The 16,348-nt window shown below is 31.0% G+C and overlaps 3 protein-coding genes across 3 annotated transcripts; 2 read left to right on the forward strand and 1 right to left on the reverse strand.

Annotated features, from left to right (window-relative positions):
* Window positions 1-7,069: 7,069 nt before the first annotated feature.
* Arp1 (Actin-related protein 1) lies at window positions 7,070-12,800 on the reverse strand. Its single transcript, XM_065514667.1, has 7 exons — window positions 12,646-12,800; window positions 11,746-11,810; window positions 11,509-11,683; window positions 8,452-8,603; window positions 8,083-8,392; window positions 7,783-8,019; window positions 7,070-7,713 (listed from the first exon to the last, which is right to left on the reverse strand). Exons 1-7 carry the CDS (start codon window positions 12,679-12,681, stop codon window positions 7,570-7,572), a joined length of 1,119 nt encoding a protein of 372 aa, XP_065370739.1. The 5' UTR covers window positions 12,682-12,800; the 3' UTR covers window positions 7,070-7,569.
* LOC135962775 (uncharacterized) lies at window positions 11,745-12,439 on the forward strand. Its single transcript, XM_065514671.1, has one exon. It carries the CDS (start codon window positions 11,917-11,919, stop codon window positions 12,328-12,330), a length of 414 nt encoding a protein of 137 aa, XP_065370743.1. The 5' UTR covers window positions 11,745-11,916; the 3' UTR covers window positions 12,331-12,439.
* A 1,390-nt stretch (window positions 12,801-14,190) lies between the features above and the next one.
* On the forward strand, window positions 14,191-15,964 carry Su(fu) (suppressor of fused). The gene has a single exon (XM_065514678.1). It carries the CDS (start codon window positions 14,282-14,284, stop codon window positions 15,743-15,745), a length of 1,464 nt encoding a protein of 487 aa, XP_065370750.1. The 5' UTR covers window positions 14,191-14,281; the 3' UTR covers window positions 15,746-15,964.
* The last annotated feature ends 384 nt before the right edge of the window (window positions 15,965-16,348 follow it).

The raw sequence follows: 16,348 nt of genomic DNA on the forward strand, positions 1-16,348 counted from the left end.
TTCTAATCACTTTTTTAATTTTTGTATACATATATTTAAAGAATTGGGCGATTCAAACGGTCTGCTATTAGGTCGTATTGTCATAAGTCGTAAAATATTTGTTTTAGTTTAAACAAATTATTGTTGTGCTGCAAACAAAAAAAGTGTTATTTTATGACAAACCAATAAACATAGTTCTAAAAGTCTTATTAGTTTATAACTTTTTTGTTTGAAACCCAACAAAAATTTATTTAAACTAAAAAATATTTTATGACATTATGACAATACGATATAATAGGAGACCGTTTGAATCCCCCAAATACATATTGTTTTATTATAAGAGAAAAATCTGTCACGTACGGTATGTCACGTAGGATATTAGATTTTATTTATTATAAAATCATCAAAGATTGTTTTTATATAAATATGACGGATTGTAAAGGAAAAATATTTCGTTTAGTTTAAGAAATTAAAAGAAAACATAACGCCTCTCACGATTCGAAAATTTTTGCATATTTCTACATATACCTCAAAATGACTTCCGTTTTATGTCACGTACGATTAGAAATGCTAATCGGGACTGATTTTTGAAAATCCCGGGGATCGGGATTTGGTAAAGAATCCCGAAATCCCGACCCGGGGTTTCGGGAAATCTAAAATCCCGAAAATTATAAGAAAGAAACGTAAATAATTATGTCTACAATTGAAAGTAAATTTTTTATTTAGCAATTAATTTTTATTAGACACTAAAAAGCATACTATTGCATCTATGGTTTCGTCTGCCTTTCTGGAGCGAATTTTGTTTCCGACATATGCTACTGCCGAAAAACATCTTTCATATTGGCAAAACAGTTTGCAAATACTTATAACAAATCTGCAAGTATTTTCCTCCTGTTCTTTCAGAAATAAAGTGATCTATTTCTTTTGCAAGCTACAAATCTACATTATTACTTTGTTTCGTTATTGTTATTTGGGGTTTTTACATTTATTAATAATATCTTTTAGCCTTTTAGCAATCGAAATTTTGTTTTGTTCGAGCTCCTCATCTGAGATAAAATCAATTTCGTTTGAAGAGGATTTAAATTGAGTTTTGTTAGATAACTTACAAAAAAAATGTTAATAATTGATTTTCCAGAGCCCCACTCTAGGAAAACCAAAAATACCGCTTTCCTTTATTAACTATGTTGTAGCAGGAGTTGAGCTTAACAACTTTGCTGAACATCACTTTGCGATATTTGGGCATGTAGAATGTCAAAATGCATAAAAAAGGCACACACAAATTACAATTTCTCCTATTTATTTATGAAAAACGGGATTTGGAAAATCCCGAAAATCCCGGGATTTAAAATTTAAAAATCCCGGGCTTCGGGGTTTAAGAAATCCCGAAAACCCCGGGATTTTCGGGAACCGGATTCCCCGTTTGGCATCTCTACGTACGATATACCCTTATTTCGCTCGATATTTTGAACAACAATGATTCGAAAGAACTTTTTATTATTTTTAAATATGGAACATAAAGACCAAATTATTTTCAGATACTCTTATTTTTGCAAAATCTATTCCACTCTATAGGAGTACAAATGTCACGTACGATTATATGGAATAGCCCATATACATATAGTATAATATTAAGTTAAACAAGTAAGAGTGCTATATTCGGCTGTGCCGAATCTTATATACCCTTCACCAAATTATACTTCAAAATTTTAAATATTTTTAGGTAAACAAAATTTAATTTTTTTTCCAGTTGTTTTTTGAATTTTTTGAAAAAAAAATTTTTCGATTGTTAATTATTTTTTTTTTTTAAATTTAAAATTTTTTTTTTTTAAATAAAAAAATTTTTTTTTTTTTTAAATTTAAAAAATTTTTTTTTTGTTTTAAAAAATTTAAAATTTTTTTTTTTTAAATTTAAAAATTTTTTTTTTTTTTTAAAAAAAAAATTCGGGTTCAAAATTTTTTTTCCCGATTTTGACCCATTGTAGGTCCAACTTACTATGGTCTTATATACGTCGTTGCAAATGTCTTTGAAATATCTATCATTAGATATACATATTGTCTATATTAATGTCTTAGTAATCCAGATATAGGTCAAAAATAGGTCAAAAATCGATGTTGTCTTGGTTTTTCCTCATATCTCAGCCATTTGTGGACCGATTTTGCTGATTTTAAATAGCAAACTTCTCGTAAGCATGTCTGACAGAATTATTGAAGATTTGGATCCCGAAGATATCTGGGGTCTTCAGAAAACTGATTTCAACAGACAGACAGACAGACAGACGGACAGACAGACAGACAGACAGACAGACAGACAGACAGACAGACAGACAGACAGACAGACAGACAGACAGACAGACAGACAGACAGACAGACAGACAGACAGACAGACAGACAGACAGACAGACAGACAGACAGACAGACAGACAGACAGACAGACAGACAGACAGACAGACAGACAGACAGACAGACAGACAGACAGACAGACAGACAGACAGACAGACAGACAGACAGACAGACAGACAGACAGACAGACAGACAGACAGACAGACAGACAGACAGACAGACAGACAGACAGACAGACAGACAGACAGACAGACAGACAGACAGACAGACAGACAGACAGACAGACGGACATGGCTTAATCGACTCCGCTATCTATAAGGATCCAGAATATATATACTTTATAGGGTCGGAAATGAAAAATGTAGAAATTACAAACGGAATGACAAACTTATATATACCCTTCTCACGAAGCTGAAGGGTATAAAAAGTTAAAATAGAAAACGAAAATAATAAAATTGCCGTTCATCAAATATTTGTCTATAATTCCAGTCACAATTCCACGCAAGAAATCAACTAACAACATCAATATCTATATACTGTAAACTCTTTACTCTTTCAAAACGAAAACCACATTTGAGACCATTTTCGAGATAATTAGTGACTACCTTTGTATCAACGAAAAGGTATTATTTTGAGTTAATACAAAAGTTTAAATAGAAATACACCGTACATACATATGTATATTTTCATAAAAAATTTATTATTTTGATTTAAGCCTTTATTCAAGATAAAAAAAATAATCAAAATGTTTTATTTAAATTTGGTTGTATTTTGAGTTGATACTTGTATTTTGTTGATAAAATAATAAAAAATATCGAGAAGTTTCAGAAAAATGGTATTGACTCAACAAATAGAATTATTTTGCAATAATTGCAAACATTTTAAAAACAAGTAAATATATTTTCAAATGGAATTTACTTACTATGATGTATTCGTATTTTCAAATTCTCTTTAAATGTAACCACAAACATTTTTTGACCTCTACTGAAAATTTTAAAATGTTGTGTTAATACAGTATTGTTGAAAGAGTGCGATATGCTGAAATAAGTTGAGATGAATTCTACATTCATTGTTCAAATGAGTATACATGAGAAGAACTTAAAGAATCATCTTTCTTCGTGAAGTTTTATCTACGAATGTTGCTTTTGGATCGTCGCGATCGACGCGTCGCACAGTAGGGGAACTAAGAAAAAAAGTGGAAATAAATCTGTAACTTCCAACCGAATAGACCGATTTTAATAAAAATGGCTATAGAGGAGATGTTGGTAAATTTAAGTTTTGAATTTGGGCTTATAACACCACGGGGGCAGTGAGCCACAATGCCTCAAAGTATATCAAAAATTAAAAATGATGCCAAATTTTTGTTTGCGATCCGAATATGAAATTTACTAGACGAGATCTACAAAAAACATTGCTTTAGCCATATATTATCTCTTATAGTTTACGAGTTATTCGCATTTGAAAAGTAAATTTTTATGTTTTTTACCTACCTTGGACTGCTTTTTTGCTAATAACGGATCCAATTCTTTCCCGATATATTGAAATACATATCTTTTTTGAATTAACAACAAATTTATTAATAATCGTAAGGAAAAACTGTTTAAAAACCTTTACTGAGTCAAAAGTTATGTGTATTCAAACTTAAAAAAAATAAAAAAAGTCGTTTTTTCGCCATTTTTTTTTTCGAAAAAAGTATATATGTACATTAATTTTAAATTACACAGAAAATAAGAAAAAGATAAATGACGAATTTATATTTTTCTGAAATATTACATCTCGGGAAATCTTACAAAAGCAAAATAATATCAAAAATCGTATTAGTGCGTGGTCCAGAGCCTTCAGAAGTAGAACTATTTTTTATATAAATTTCAACTGTAGACATGTTCTCTAATCGCATTGCTGCTTTCAGAAAATTAAGACCTGTTTTGTATGTCCCAATATGTTCTTCAATACTGCGCATAGGGATTTCATAGCCCCGAACTCGGTGCCTTCAATAGATCCAAAAATCAAAAAATCCCAATTTTGCGATTTTTGAAAAGTTTTTTGGGAATTGTGGGATTGTCATTAACAATTCACAAATACCTTTTTCACTTTTGGATTTGGATCAAGAGTTTGTATATATGTAAGTGTAAAATCTCATTAAAAACGATTCATAAACAAAACTTTTATTGCATTTTAAAAATTAAAATTTTCAAAAAAACAGCTACCATTTTTTATTCTTATTTTCTTAAAAATTTTGTACATTTTTGAATATGGGACATAATTTCCAACATGTTGATATATAATATGTATATCTTTTCATTTCCGCTAGTCTTATATATGGCTAAAGCAATGTTTTTTGTAGATCTCGTCTAGTAAATTCCATATAAATAAAAATATTTTAAATGAGATCGCAAACAAAAATTTGGCATCAGTGGCTCGGTGACTTGGTGTTATAAGCCCGAATTTGAAACTTAAACTTATCAACACTATCCACTATAGCCACGAGAATTTTTATTAAAATCGGTCTATTCGTTTAGAAGTTACAAGTGTTAAAAAAATCAGAGTGCAATTTTCCATTTTTTTGAAATGAATAACCTTATTATTAAATTTAAATTTATATTTCGAAAAAAAAATGATTTATTTGTTTCGATCAGTTCCACCATAGAATCCAATGAAGAGTAAATAGCGTCCCACACTTCTACTTGGTTACGGAATAAAATTTTACATTCTGAAAATGGCCTTTCAAACATTAAAAAACTTTTCTATATCAACGTAGTAAATATCGTTACATTTTTACCTTTTAAAAACGGTGGTTTATTTCCTTTAAATAAATCTTTTAATTGCAAATAAAAAATTGTAACAAATTAAGTTTTTATACAATTACACTTTTATAATTACGGATTTAGAACACAATTTTGTATCCGCTTGATGTTGACTCAATCACGATTCACAATGAACTCATCGGTTGTTGCTAGAGCCACCAGCATTTATACCCACCTACGCCATCTACTATTGACACAAATACTCAAATATAATATTTCCACAGTTCACATAGAGCCTTTAAAGCTACTTTTCAGTTATTGTCATACATACTTATAAACAATGTTAATAACAGCATATATAATTTTAAATATATGTACACCTGGCATGTTCAGTCTTGGCCACAATGCCCATGCGATCCGACAGTACAATCTACCCCTGAGCAAAACCTCACCAATACAACTTTCGCTATAAAATATTTGTCTTTAACAGCATGCCACGCCCACAATTTCTAATATTTTGGGCACCGTAGTTTCAATATGGTCATTTGGCCAATGAAATTAATTTCTGAACCAACGTGATACGCTGCAATACTAGCGGTCTTCAAAGCTGCATATATAGTGTTGAGAAATGTCACAGGGTCAATTTTAATATTGTTAGGACAACAATATTGCGGACGAATTTGCAATTTAGGGCTCGGAATTATCCTTGTAGGTGAGGTCTTCGACAACCGGGATGCTATAGGTCAGGCAAACATGTGTTGCTGGCTATGTTACCTGATGGTATGTTACCAGCCTAGTCACACCAACCATCAGATTCTGATGATAGATTCGGATGGGCTTTCTGAGCTATCGGGAGGACATCCCATCCAAAGTCTATGGGATGTCCCGGCACTTTGAACCGTTGTCCTGCATATCTGCAATGTCCTTACGATACTGTACATTTGTTAAATTGTCCATACAAGTCAACTAACTAACCAGCCCCATTGAACAATGGTTAAGCATTCCCATGACAGCCGGTTCTACTCACCGGAATGACCAGAGTTCACTCGGCCAAGGGCTGTGAACTCAGAAATAACTGCTGCTACAACAATGTTTAAGACCGAATGAGATGGCACAGTTTCTCCAGCTCCCGTTATAAATAATTATGTTAAAAACTGTGGAGCCTATAGTCTACCATTCCCCGGGGTTTCAACGTTAGAGAATTAAGTGGATAGATTGACACTTTCTTGACGGATTGTAGGCTAAAGGAAATTCAATTTCATTTATGTTAGATAACTACGTTAGTTGTTACAATTATTCACTAGTTTCTTTTTGAAATTAGAATGTTTTGAAATTTATTATCTTAATCTTTCTTGCGGAAGGAATTCACAATGGACTCATTGGTCTCGATATATTATCTCGGGCGCACCTCAATAGAAAAATAATAAAATTTGTTTCTCTACTTAAAAATATTCACCCTTATTCTACTTGGCGTCGTCGACATCGTCGTCAATATTGAGTCAAAAAATGGTATATGTTTCTCCGAAATCGATAACAATTGGTAACTTTTGACAGAATTTTATACTTTTATAATTCGGGTTAAAGTACAAAACGCTGTCAAAAGTTACCAATAGTTATCGATATCGGCGTAACATATACCATTTTTTGACTCAATATTGACGACGATGTCGACGACGCCAAGTAGAATAAGGGTGATTATCTAAATTCGTAAGGTATTAGGCAAGTGAATTTGTTTCCATTTAACTTTAGGGACAAGTCAGTTTATTCATTATAAACTGACTCATTGTAACCAGTAATTGTAATGTCATACTGTAACTAATTTGTCATCGTAGAACAGAAACTGCTAAGAATCTTCATTATTTCTTTAATTAAAAAAGGTTAAATACCCACTCTGAGATGGCACTATACTAGGGTTCCTACTCGGGGCTCTAAATCCTATCCTAAACCACATCCATTAATATTGTAATTTTATATAATTTTTTTTTATAAAATAAAATGAAAAACAATTTATTTATTTCACAATCCAATATGAAATTGTATATTTTTTAATACCACTTTTTGTTGTTGTTACTTTAAGTAGAGACATTGTGCCTAAATGCTATTTTGGTTAAGGAAATTTATTTCGAAATTCTTTTGTCTTAGAATATACAAACAAAGCACAAGCACAGAGATTTCGAATATTTTTTTTGTTTCTTTGAGTCTTCTTAATACATGGTTATATTAAAGATGTTTGTTTAATTAAGTATTTAAGTAATAATTTCCAATAGCTGTTTAAATTTGAATGCTCTTTGTTTTGCTTTTTACACAATTAGACAAGTTTAAAATAAATAACTAGATCAGTTAGTTGATAGAAATTTTAGTAATCTTTTTAGCTTAAATTCTTTCATAAACACGCAAATTGAATGAAATTAAAATTAGGGAGGATAATTAAAAAAAGGATGAAATAAAAAGGAAAAAAGAGGGAAATACAAGCATTGTACAATAAATAATAATGAGTATAATTGCTCTAAAAAGTCTTTTTATGCACTGCTCGTTGGCCTTCTTCCTCATACTCGCGCTTAGAAATCCACATTTTCTTGAAAGTATCAAGTGATGCCAAAATGGAGCCACCCATCCACGTTGAATAAAGACGCTCTTGTGGAGCGGCAATCTAAAAGCAGAAAGAGATGCAACATAATTATTTTATTATCCATTACAATTTCAAGCTAGAGCGACATACTCTGATCTTAAGATCCTTAGCTGAATGTTTCCTCAATTCAGATAATAAACGATCACCGAAACCCTTAAAAAGTGTAGAACCACCCGATAATACAATATTCTGATAGAGCATTTTTCTGAGATCCATATCGGATTTTTCAATGGCATACATTAGAACGTCGTGGATGCCTTCACACTCCTCACCCAATAAATCGGGTCGGAAAAGCACTTCGGGTGCTCTGAAACGTGCTTGTCCAATCTGTGAAAACAAGGAAGGAGTGACATTAGTAACGTGTCAATAATAGTATTTAGTCAAAAGTACCTCTAATGTTTTACCATCTGGTAGTGTGTACGCGAACTTTTCAGTTTCCACTGATTCCTCCTTTTGTGGATTGGTAGCTAAGTAGCAGACTTTCTCCTTAATCGAGCGCACAATCTCAAATTCAGCAGTCGAGCGGAAATTGAAACCTTCTCTACGTATGAGTGTCTTCAAGTAGCGTGAAACATCTCGACCAGCAATATCTACACGCATAATGCTGTGTGGCATAGCGAATCCCTCATAAATGGGTACAGCATGTGTAACGCCATCACCTGAATCCAAAACTACGCCCGTTACACGACCAGTGGCGTATCTATAGAAATAAGAGGCACATTAAATACAGAATGCGTGTTGTCTGGAATGTGAACTTACAGACTTAATACGGCTTGCATAGAAACAAAAAGAGCAGGAGCATTAATACCTTCAAAAAAGAATTCGGCTGCCTTTTCGCGATTCCTACGAGGATTTAGAGGAGCCTCTGTCAACAATACTGGATGTTCATCGGTACATGTGGATAATTGTTCCTAAAAATAGAGATGTACGCAACATTTATTAAATAGTTTTGTAATATGCATACAATTCAATAAGATTGGACAAATTATTATGTTATATTTCTGAATAATTGTTTAAATTTAAAAAAAATATTTAAATCTGTATGAAATTAGGTATTATCTATCTATATATACATAAAAATGAAATGGTAAATGTATGTAATGGCATCATGTGAGAACAGCTGGAGCTATTTGGCTGATTTTTTTTATTCGATTCGAAATTTTCAGGAGATGGTTTGTAAAGAAAAAAATTCAAAACTTCCAGGCAAAACTCGGAAATTTTTTTTTGAGTTCAGTCAACTGTAATAAAATGGCTCCCTAAAGTATGCAGTACAAATTTATATATTTTATTTGCAAATAAATAAGAACAGGCAGATGTATGTGGGTTGGAGATACTTGAAGAACTAACATTAATAAATGCTACCGGGCGAAGCCGAGGCGGTCAACTAGTTATAAATAAAATAAATTGATGTCAAAGTTTGGTAATTAGAGAAATTTAAATTTCGCCCGAAATAAATGTACAATTTTATTTAATATTTTCAACTTTTTTTACAAAAACCTGTAAATCACAACCTAAATCATATTAATAAGTTTAGAATGCACTCTTTTAAAATGTTATTAAGTGAAAAAATACAGCAATTTACAATTGATTGAAGTCCATCATTCACTTTAATCAATTGTAAATTGATGAAGTTGCTGTAGTAGTCCCGGATTTCATAATCAGAAAGTCAAATATTGATAAATTTTCACTACAATTTCGTTAAATAGATTTTCGGGTTTAGTCCTATTACAAAAGCGATGGTCAATAGTTACCCAATACGACAATTTTAAAATTATTTATGTTCGTATAAGTGGGAGTAAGCCCTCATATAAAGTGTGGCTTATGAACCGATCCATACATAATTTAGCAGTGATGAATTATATTAAAACAATTTTTCAGGGGGACATAAATGCTTTTATAATAAAAATTAATTTACGAAAATCGTATAGATAAAACCAGTCTTCTCACAGAATGTACAAAAACTGTTTTTATTTTAACAAAAAGTAATCAAAAATCTCGGATTATTTAAGTAGATATGGTAGTACGAGTTAATTAATAATTCGCTTAAACATCAGGAACAAAATATGTGGGTCGCAGTGCGTAAAAGCATCACTAACAATAAAGCATCAGAAAGTTAATCAGGAAGTTATGGTTACATAAAGAGAGAAGGGTGATTATTAACCGAATAAATCTGAACCTCGATTAATTATTTGCTCGATTAACCGATTAAACCAGAAACCCGATTAATTGAATACCATAGTATTAACTCAAAATTTTCAGTAGAGGTCAAAATCTGTTTGTGGTTACATTTTAAGCGAATTTGAAAATACGAATACATCATAGTAAGTAAATTCCATTTAAAAGTATATGGTTTTCTTTTAAATTTTGCAATTATTGAAAAAAAAATCAATTTTTTGCTTTTCATGAAACTTCCCGATATTTTTTTTGTATTATTTATTATCATGAATGAATTCTATTCTATAAATAAAAGCCTAAAGTAAAATTAATGTCTGATATTTTTAATTCCGAATTATGATTTTACATTATTGTTATCATAAGTCGGTAACTATTGCCGCAATTATAAAAAATAATTTCTTTAAATTTTTAAAAACTTCATTACATATGAAAAATTTCCATTCCATTATTCCTATTAAAAAATATGATACCAAACAGTTCGCACTTGATGAAAGAGGGTATTAACTCAAAATTTATATAAGTTCACTTTTTGAAACAATATAAAATCTATCTACTGTAAAAATTTAAATTTACTCTTTCCGATTACTCTTTCATCTCGAAAACCACATTGGAAACCATTTTCGTGATAGTGTAGTGACCTCCTTTACATCAACAAAAACGTATTCATCATATATTTTCATAAATAGAAATCCATCATATATTTTCATAAAAAAGGTATTATTTTGATTTAAGCGTTTATTTAAGTTAAAAATAATCAAAATATTTTATTTATATTTGGTTGTAATTTGAGTTTGTTAAATTTATTCATACTGTAATTAACAGAATTCATTCAACCCTTAATTGATAATTCAAATCTAATACAAACTAAATTAAAATATTTTTTCTTCATTCAGTCTTGTTATTGTTACAAAATGAATTTAAAAAAACTGAATTTGTAATATGTAGATTTATGTGCTGTTTTTCTATAGCGAACGATTACTTTGAGTGGAAATTTAACATGTGTTTTGTTATTGTAACAAAAACAAAATACATGTAAAACGTCCACTCAAAACGTTCATTCGCTATAGAAAAACAGCATATTAAATTGAACAAAAATTTTATCATTCAACAATACATTTTTAAAGCAGTTTTGTAACGGATTTGAATTAATGAAAATTTAAAGGGATTAATTCTATAAAGAATGAATTCTAAAAGGAATGAATTCAATACATTTGAAGTATAATGGAATTAAGCCCATGAATTATTATATAATGAATTTATTAACGGAATAATTAAGAGATCAAAATTAATTTGATTTTGAAAATTCTTTCTAACCTTTGATACGAAAGATGAAAACCTGATTTCACCAGTCGATTTGCAGCAAAAATTAATCCAAAAACCCACAAAATATCATTAAAAAATAAATATATGTATGTACATTTATATATATTATTATTGAACAATGATTTAGACCGAAATTATAATTAAAATTATGTTACCGAAATTATAGCAAATACAGCACTACAATAACATTACTGAATAAAACAAAATACAGCTACCGAAATAATCATTAAAAAAAACAGTCTCAAACTCACAAATGAAAACGGACCATTAAAAACTCTGAAACAATTGATTTGATAAATATTTTGATTTTTAACTTACTTTACTATAAATATAACCCCAGATATGTTCCATATCATTCCAATCAGTTACGATGCCATGTTCCATTGGATAGCGTATACTAAGTAGACCACGATGTTCTTCGGCTTTTGGACCCACAAAGAGATCGCCTTCCAAAGCACCAGCCATAACACGAACATGTTTCGGACGACCAACACTGAAAAGATCAATATTATTGACTAAAATAAACTATGTGTAATCATCAATAACAATACTTACTAATTTGGAAATCTGCACTTTGGAATGTGCTCACCAGCAAAGCCGGCTTTAATCATACCAGAACCCTGAATAAATAAATTTTTGACAGAAAATTTAAATTTGAATTTTACATTAATTTACATAAAAACTAATTGAAAAACATTTAATTTTGGTATTATAAGGTGTGACAAAATGAAGATCATTTCTGCACCCGAAGTGGACATGTTGCTTGTTTCGCAGAGTTCCCGCAATCAACGTAAATCTATAATGAATTTTGCTCCTAGAATTGGATTAGCTGTAGTTGATTATGGGCGTTCACAAGAAATTGATAATTTCTATTTGGATTGTCAAAATTTCCGCGATTATTATCGAGATCCTTACAACAAATTGCCACGGCCAGTCGTATTTAAGAGACACTATGGTAAATGCGGCAGCAATCGAAATCCTGATAAATCAAGTGAGCAACTACTTCTACCCACTCGATGGGTGGCTGACAGACAACCAGTCACTTTCCCGTTAAATTATAGTAGACATATGTCATTAGACGAAGGAATACGTTTAGGTGGACTATATGATTCAGCTTCGTGCATTAAATATAAACGTTAAGAATATGCTAACAAATTATTATACAAAATTTATTATAGTATTAAATCTTGGCTTTAATAATACTCATAATCATTTGTTAACCACCCAATTTCTTTAATAAAGGGTTTAGTCATCATCGTGTTATGTTGTTGGTAGACTTATTAGGATTTAGCCATACAAACAGCCAACTAACCGATATTTGATAGAGAAGAGGGGAGCCAGCGCGACAGCAAAGGCAGGTGATGTCACTGTCATTTGCAATTATACCGCACCTCTTGCAATTTTTTCAACATATATTCCATTTTGTCTATTTAAAATCATAATATTTGCACTTACATTATCAATTACAACGGGCTGGTTATAGGGTTCCATGTTTGTGCGTCTTTTTTTAAATTTATTTACTAATTATTGTGAAAGAAATTATCTTGGCTAAAAAAGTTTCTACTTGCAAATTTTGCACAAAAAAAACTCTAATAAACTTTTGATGTTCTTCCAGTGATGATAAATTAGCTATTTTCTCGTTAATCTCAGCGATTTTAAACATATTTAGCGGAGTAATATAGTTCATATAGCGATTTTTGTTGCGTTCTTCTTAAAGTGTAGTGCAGTGGATTTTAAGGCGTATTTAAACGCACTTTGGTGGATTTTTTATAAATTTTAAAAATGTGATTACAAGATTTTTAACAAATAATTTTTAGGGATTTTAGCAAAAAATGTGATACAAGTTAATTCAAAAGCATCAAAATTAAATTTAAAATAGTGGACAATACGGAAATATTAAATATGTATATCACTTCCATTTTCGTTTTTTAAATTCTTTCGTTCTCGAAATCGATTTTTCTTCAAGAAGCGTTATTAGTTTCATATTTATATATCTGATTAATGCTATATTTTTGAAAGTCTGTATAAGTATAGATGAAATGCCTAGTAATTTATTATTTAACTGTTTGTAATAGGAAGTTCAATAACAATATAATCCATAAAATCTTTGATTTAATTGGTAACTACTTTGAAGTCTATATTAATCTGTATCTAATCCGATGTTCTTCCACTATTGAATATATAAGGTAAGTTTCATATTTATAGGAACATTTAATTTTTTTAAATTACTAATTAACCATTGATGCAATATCTTACGTATCTTTGGCGGACATATTCATTATTGCAATTACTATTTATTAATACGTCATTTGTTAATCTAATTGTTCTTATTATTGTATTTCAAAATCATAACAAAATATTTTTTTACAATATACTAAAATTTCAATAAAATTTTATATATTTGAACGCCATTATTTTTTATTTATTTAAAAATTCTTGGATTTCAACTAAATTTTAAAATAAATGTTGATCAATATTGGGACCCTTGGTGAAAATATCTACTTTTTAGATATTTAGGCATATTTATATGCAAACTCGAATTCGAAAATAGATATGTATATTTTTTAATTTAAACCAGTTTTTGGTGTACTCTGTGACTGGATTGACACTAAATTTATTTCCTAGATTATTACGTATTAAAAAATTATTTTAGTTCCACAGTTACTACCATGGGATATAACGAGAAGACTTTAGTTTATCAGACACTTTGCAAAACAATTGGGACCAAGTATAAAGTATTACATAAAATAAGTTTAAAATATAATTATTATTTTACAACAATCTAGTAAATTTGTTCAAAAGTTTTTATTGGCAAATCTGTGTGTGTTTACTTGCAAGATAGTACCGAAAATCACTTTAACCAAAATTTATTTGATGGTGAGTTACAAGTCTGAATTTAAACTCACCTCACAACAAAATATGTTTGTTAAGTCAAATCAGCTGTTGTGGTTTGACAGTATTTTCGCATTGTTTTGTTTATGTGCATAGAATAATATTATCCAGATTGTTTACATTTTTAGTTATTTTTGTTTTATTTATTTTGTTTTACAAAATTTTAAAAACTAATTAAGAACTCTACGGACTGTAAGAAATGTCTACACCAACTCCAACAGCATCTACTCATAATAATGGAGACATTCGACAAGTACCACCTCCTCCACCAGCAGGTCTTAAAGCTTTAATTGATATGTTACAATGTGTATATCCCGATCAACCGAATCCCCTACAAGTAACAACATTACTCAAATATTGGCTAGGCGGACAAGATCCTTTGGATTACATTAGCATGTACAATAGCCAAGGTGATGCCGCAAGAGGTATACCACCGCATTGGCATTATGTCAGTTTTGGCCTCAGTGATTTACATGGCGATGGGAGAGTACATGCTCTGGAAAATGATAATCCCGAAATGAATATACGCTCTGGAATGGGATTCGAATTGACTTTTCGATTACAAAAGACCCAAGAAGAACTAAGAGAAGAACAAGAGAATCCGAGTAAACCAAGAAGACCACCAACGTGGCCTGCAAATCTTTTGCAATCTATTGCACGCTATTGCTTTCAAACTGGCAACAGTTTGTGTATTGGTGATAACATACCTTGGCGCAAAAGTCTCGATGGTAAAAGTAGTTCACGTCTGCAAAATATACTAATCGCCCAAGATGCACAAATTGGCACACTTGAGACACCTTTCGGAATGGTAGACTTTTGTCAAATAGTTGGCGTCACAGATGAAGAACTAGAACAAGCTTCGCGCTGGAACGGGCGCGGTGTACTAAATTATTTAAGACAAGATATGCAAACTGGCGGCGAGTGGTTGGTTACCAATATGGAAAGAGTCCTAAGTGTTTTTGAACTATTTCCTGAACGTTTGGTTTCACTGCAAGACGATCTAGAGAAACAAGGTTCAGATTTGGCTGGTGTCAACGGTGAATTTACATTCCGTGAGGTAGCACGATCACAGCATATCCAACAACAAGAAATTAAACAAGAAATCGACTTTCAAACTCTAAATGCTCAATGCATGTCCGATGAAAATAACCGCAGCATGCAACAACAAGATGACCAACAAATTAAACGTGAAGACGCCCCATCATTCCCGGCATCCATGTCAATGAGTAGCAGTTCATTGCACAAATCATGCCCCCTTGACTATCAGCCACAAGCTCCAGAGTCCATTTCATTGGATGGCATTGAAATTACACTAGCTCCGTATGCAGCCAAATATTTAATGTTGGCCATTAAAGATCGCATTCGTCACGGACGTCATTTTACTTTCAAGGCCCAGCATTTAGCACTGACATTAGTTGCCGAATCCGTTACGGGCTCATCCGTGAGCAAGACATCGCCGTATGGTATCATTGGCTACTGGATTCAAGTTTTAATACCCGATGACTTAGTGCCGCGAATGATGTCCGATTTTCAACGTGCCAACTTGGATGGTAGTTCTGATGTACAGCAGCGTTTAGAATTTGAATGGCCAGATAAACATCTCAAATTGATTATCGATCAACCGAGTGTGCACATGATACCACCTCAACCTATGAATCTCTAGTATTTCACATTACTAAAATCTCTATATATGTATTTCTTATAATATGCTTTTCTAAATTAATATTACATTGGTTTGTAAACCTAAGTGCTTCCGTGTTTAAAGTTCTCTATGTTCTAACAACTATGTATTTTTTAACGGAATTAAATTAAAGTTGTATACTTTTTTAGCTGCTTTAATTTATTTATACGAAAATATAAAAATAAAGCTTTTAATTGAAAATGCTATATATTTTTTTTTAAATAAGGTTTTAAATATTAAGGTGTATGCAAAATCCCATGGTTGCCAAACGGAACTGGTTTCTACAATACGTAGATATTTCGGGATCGTAATTACTTTTCAAATTTAAAATATTATTAAATCAAGAAATCGAGGTCAAAGTTCAGAAATATGCAAAATTTTACTATTTATATGGATTAAATAGGTGAAACTCGTTAACTTTCTGCATTGTTTTCTAGAAATATGTAGATTTATTTATATTAATGAATATTACATTTTTTTGGAAATTAACCCTGTATCTCCTTTGGGTCAAAATGACCCAAAAACTGTATTATCGCCAAAATTCGGAAAAAATTCTTTTCATATATTGAAAAATTTTAGCTTTGA

Source organism: Calliphora vicina, chromosome 1 (assembly GCF_958450345.1).
Source record: "Calliphora vicina chromosome 1, idCalVici1.1, whole genome shotgun sequence".
Classification (NCBI taxonomy): domain Eukaryota; kingdom Metazoa; phylum Arthropoda; class Insecta; order Diptera; family Calliphoridae; genus Calliphora; species Calliphora vicina.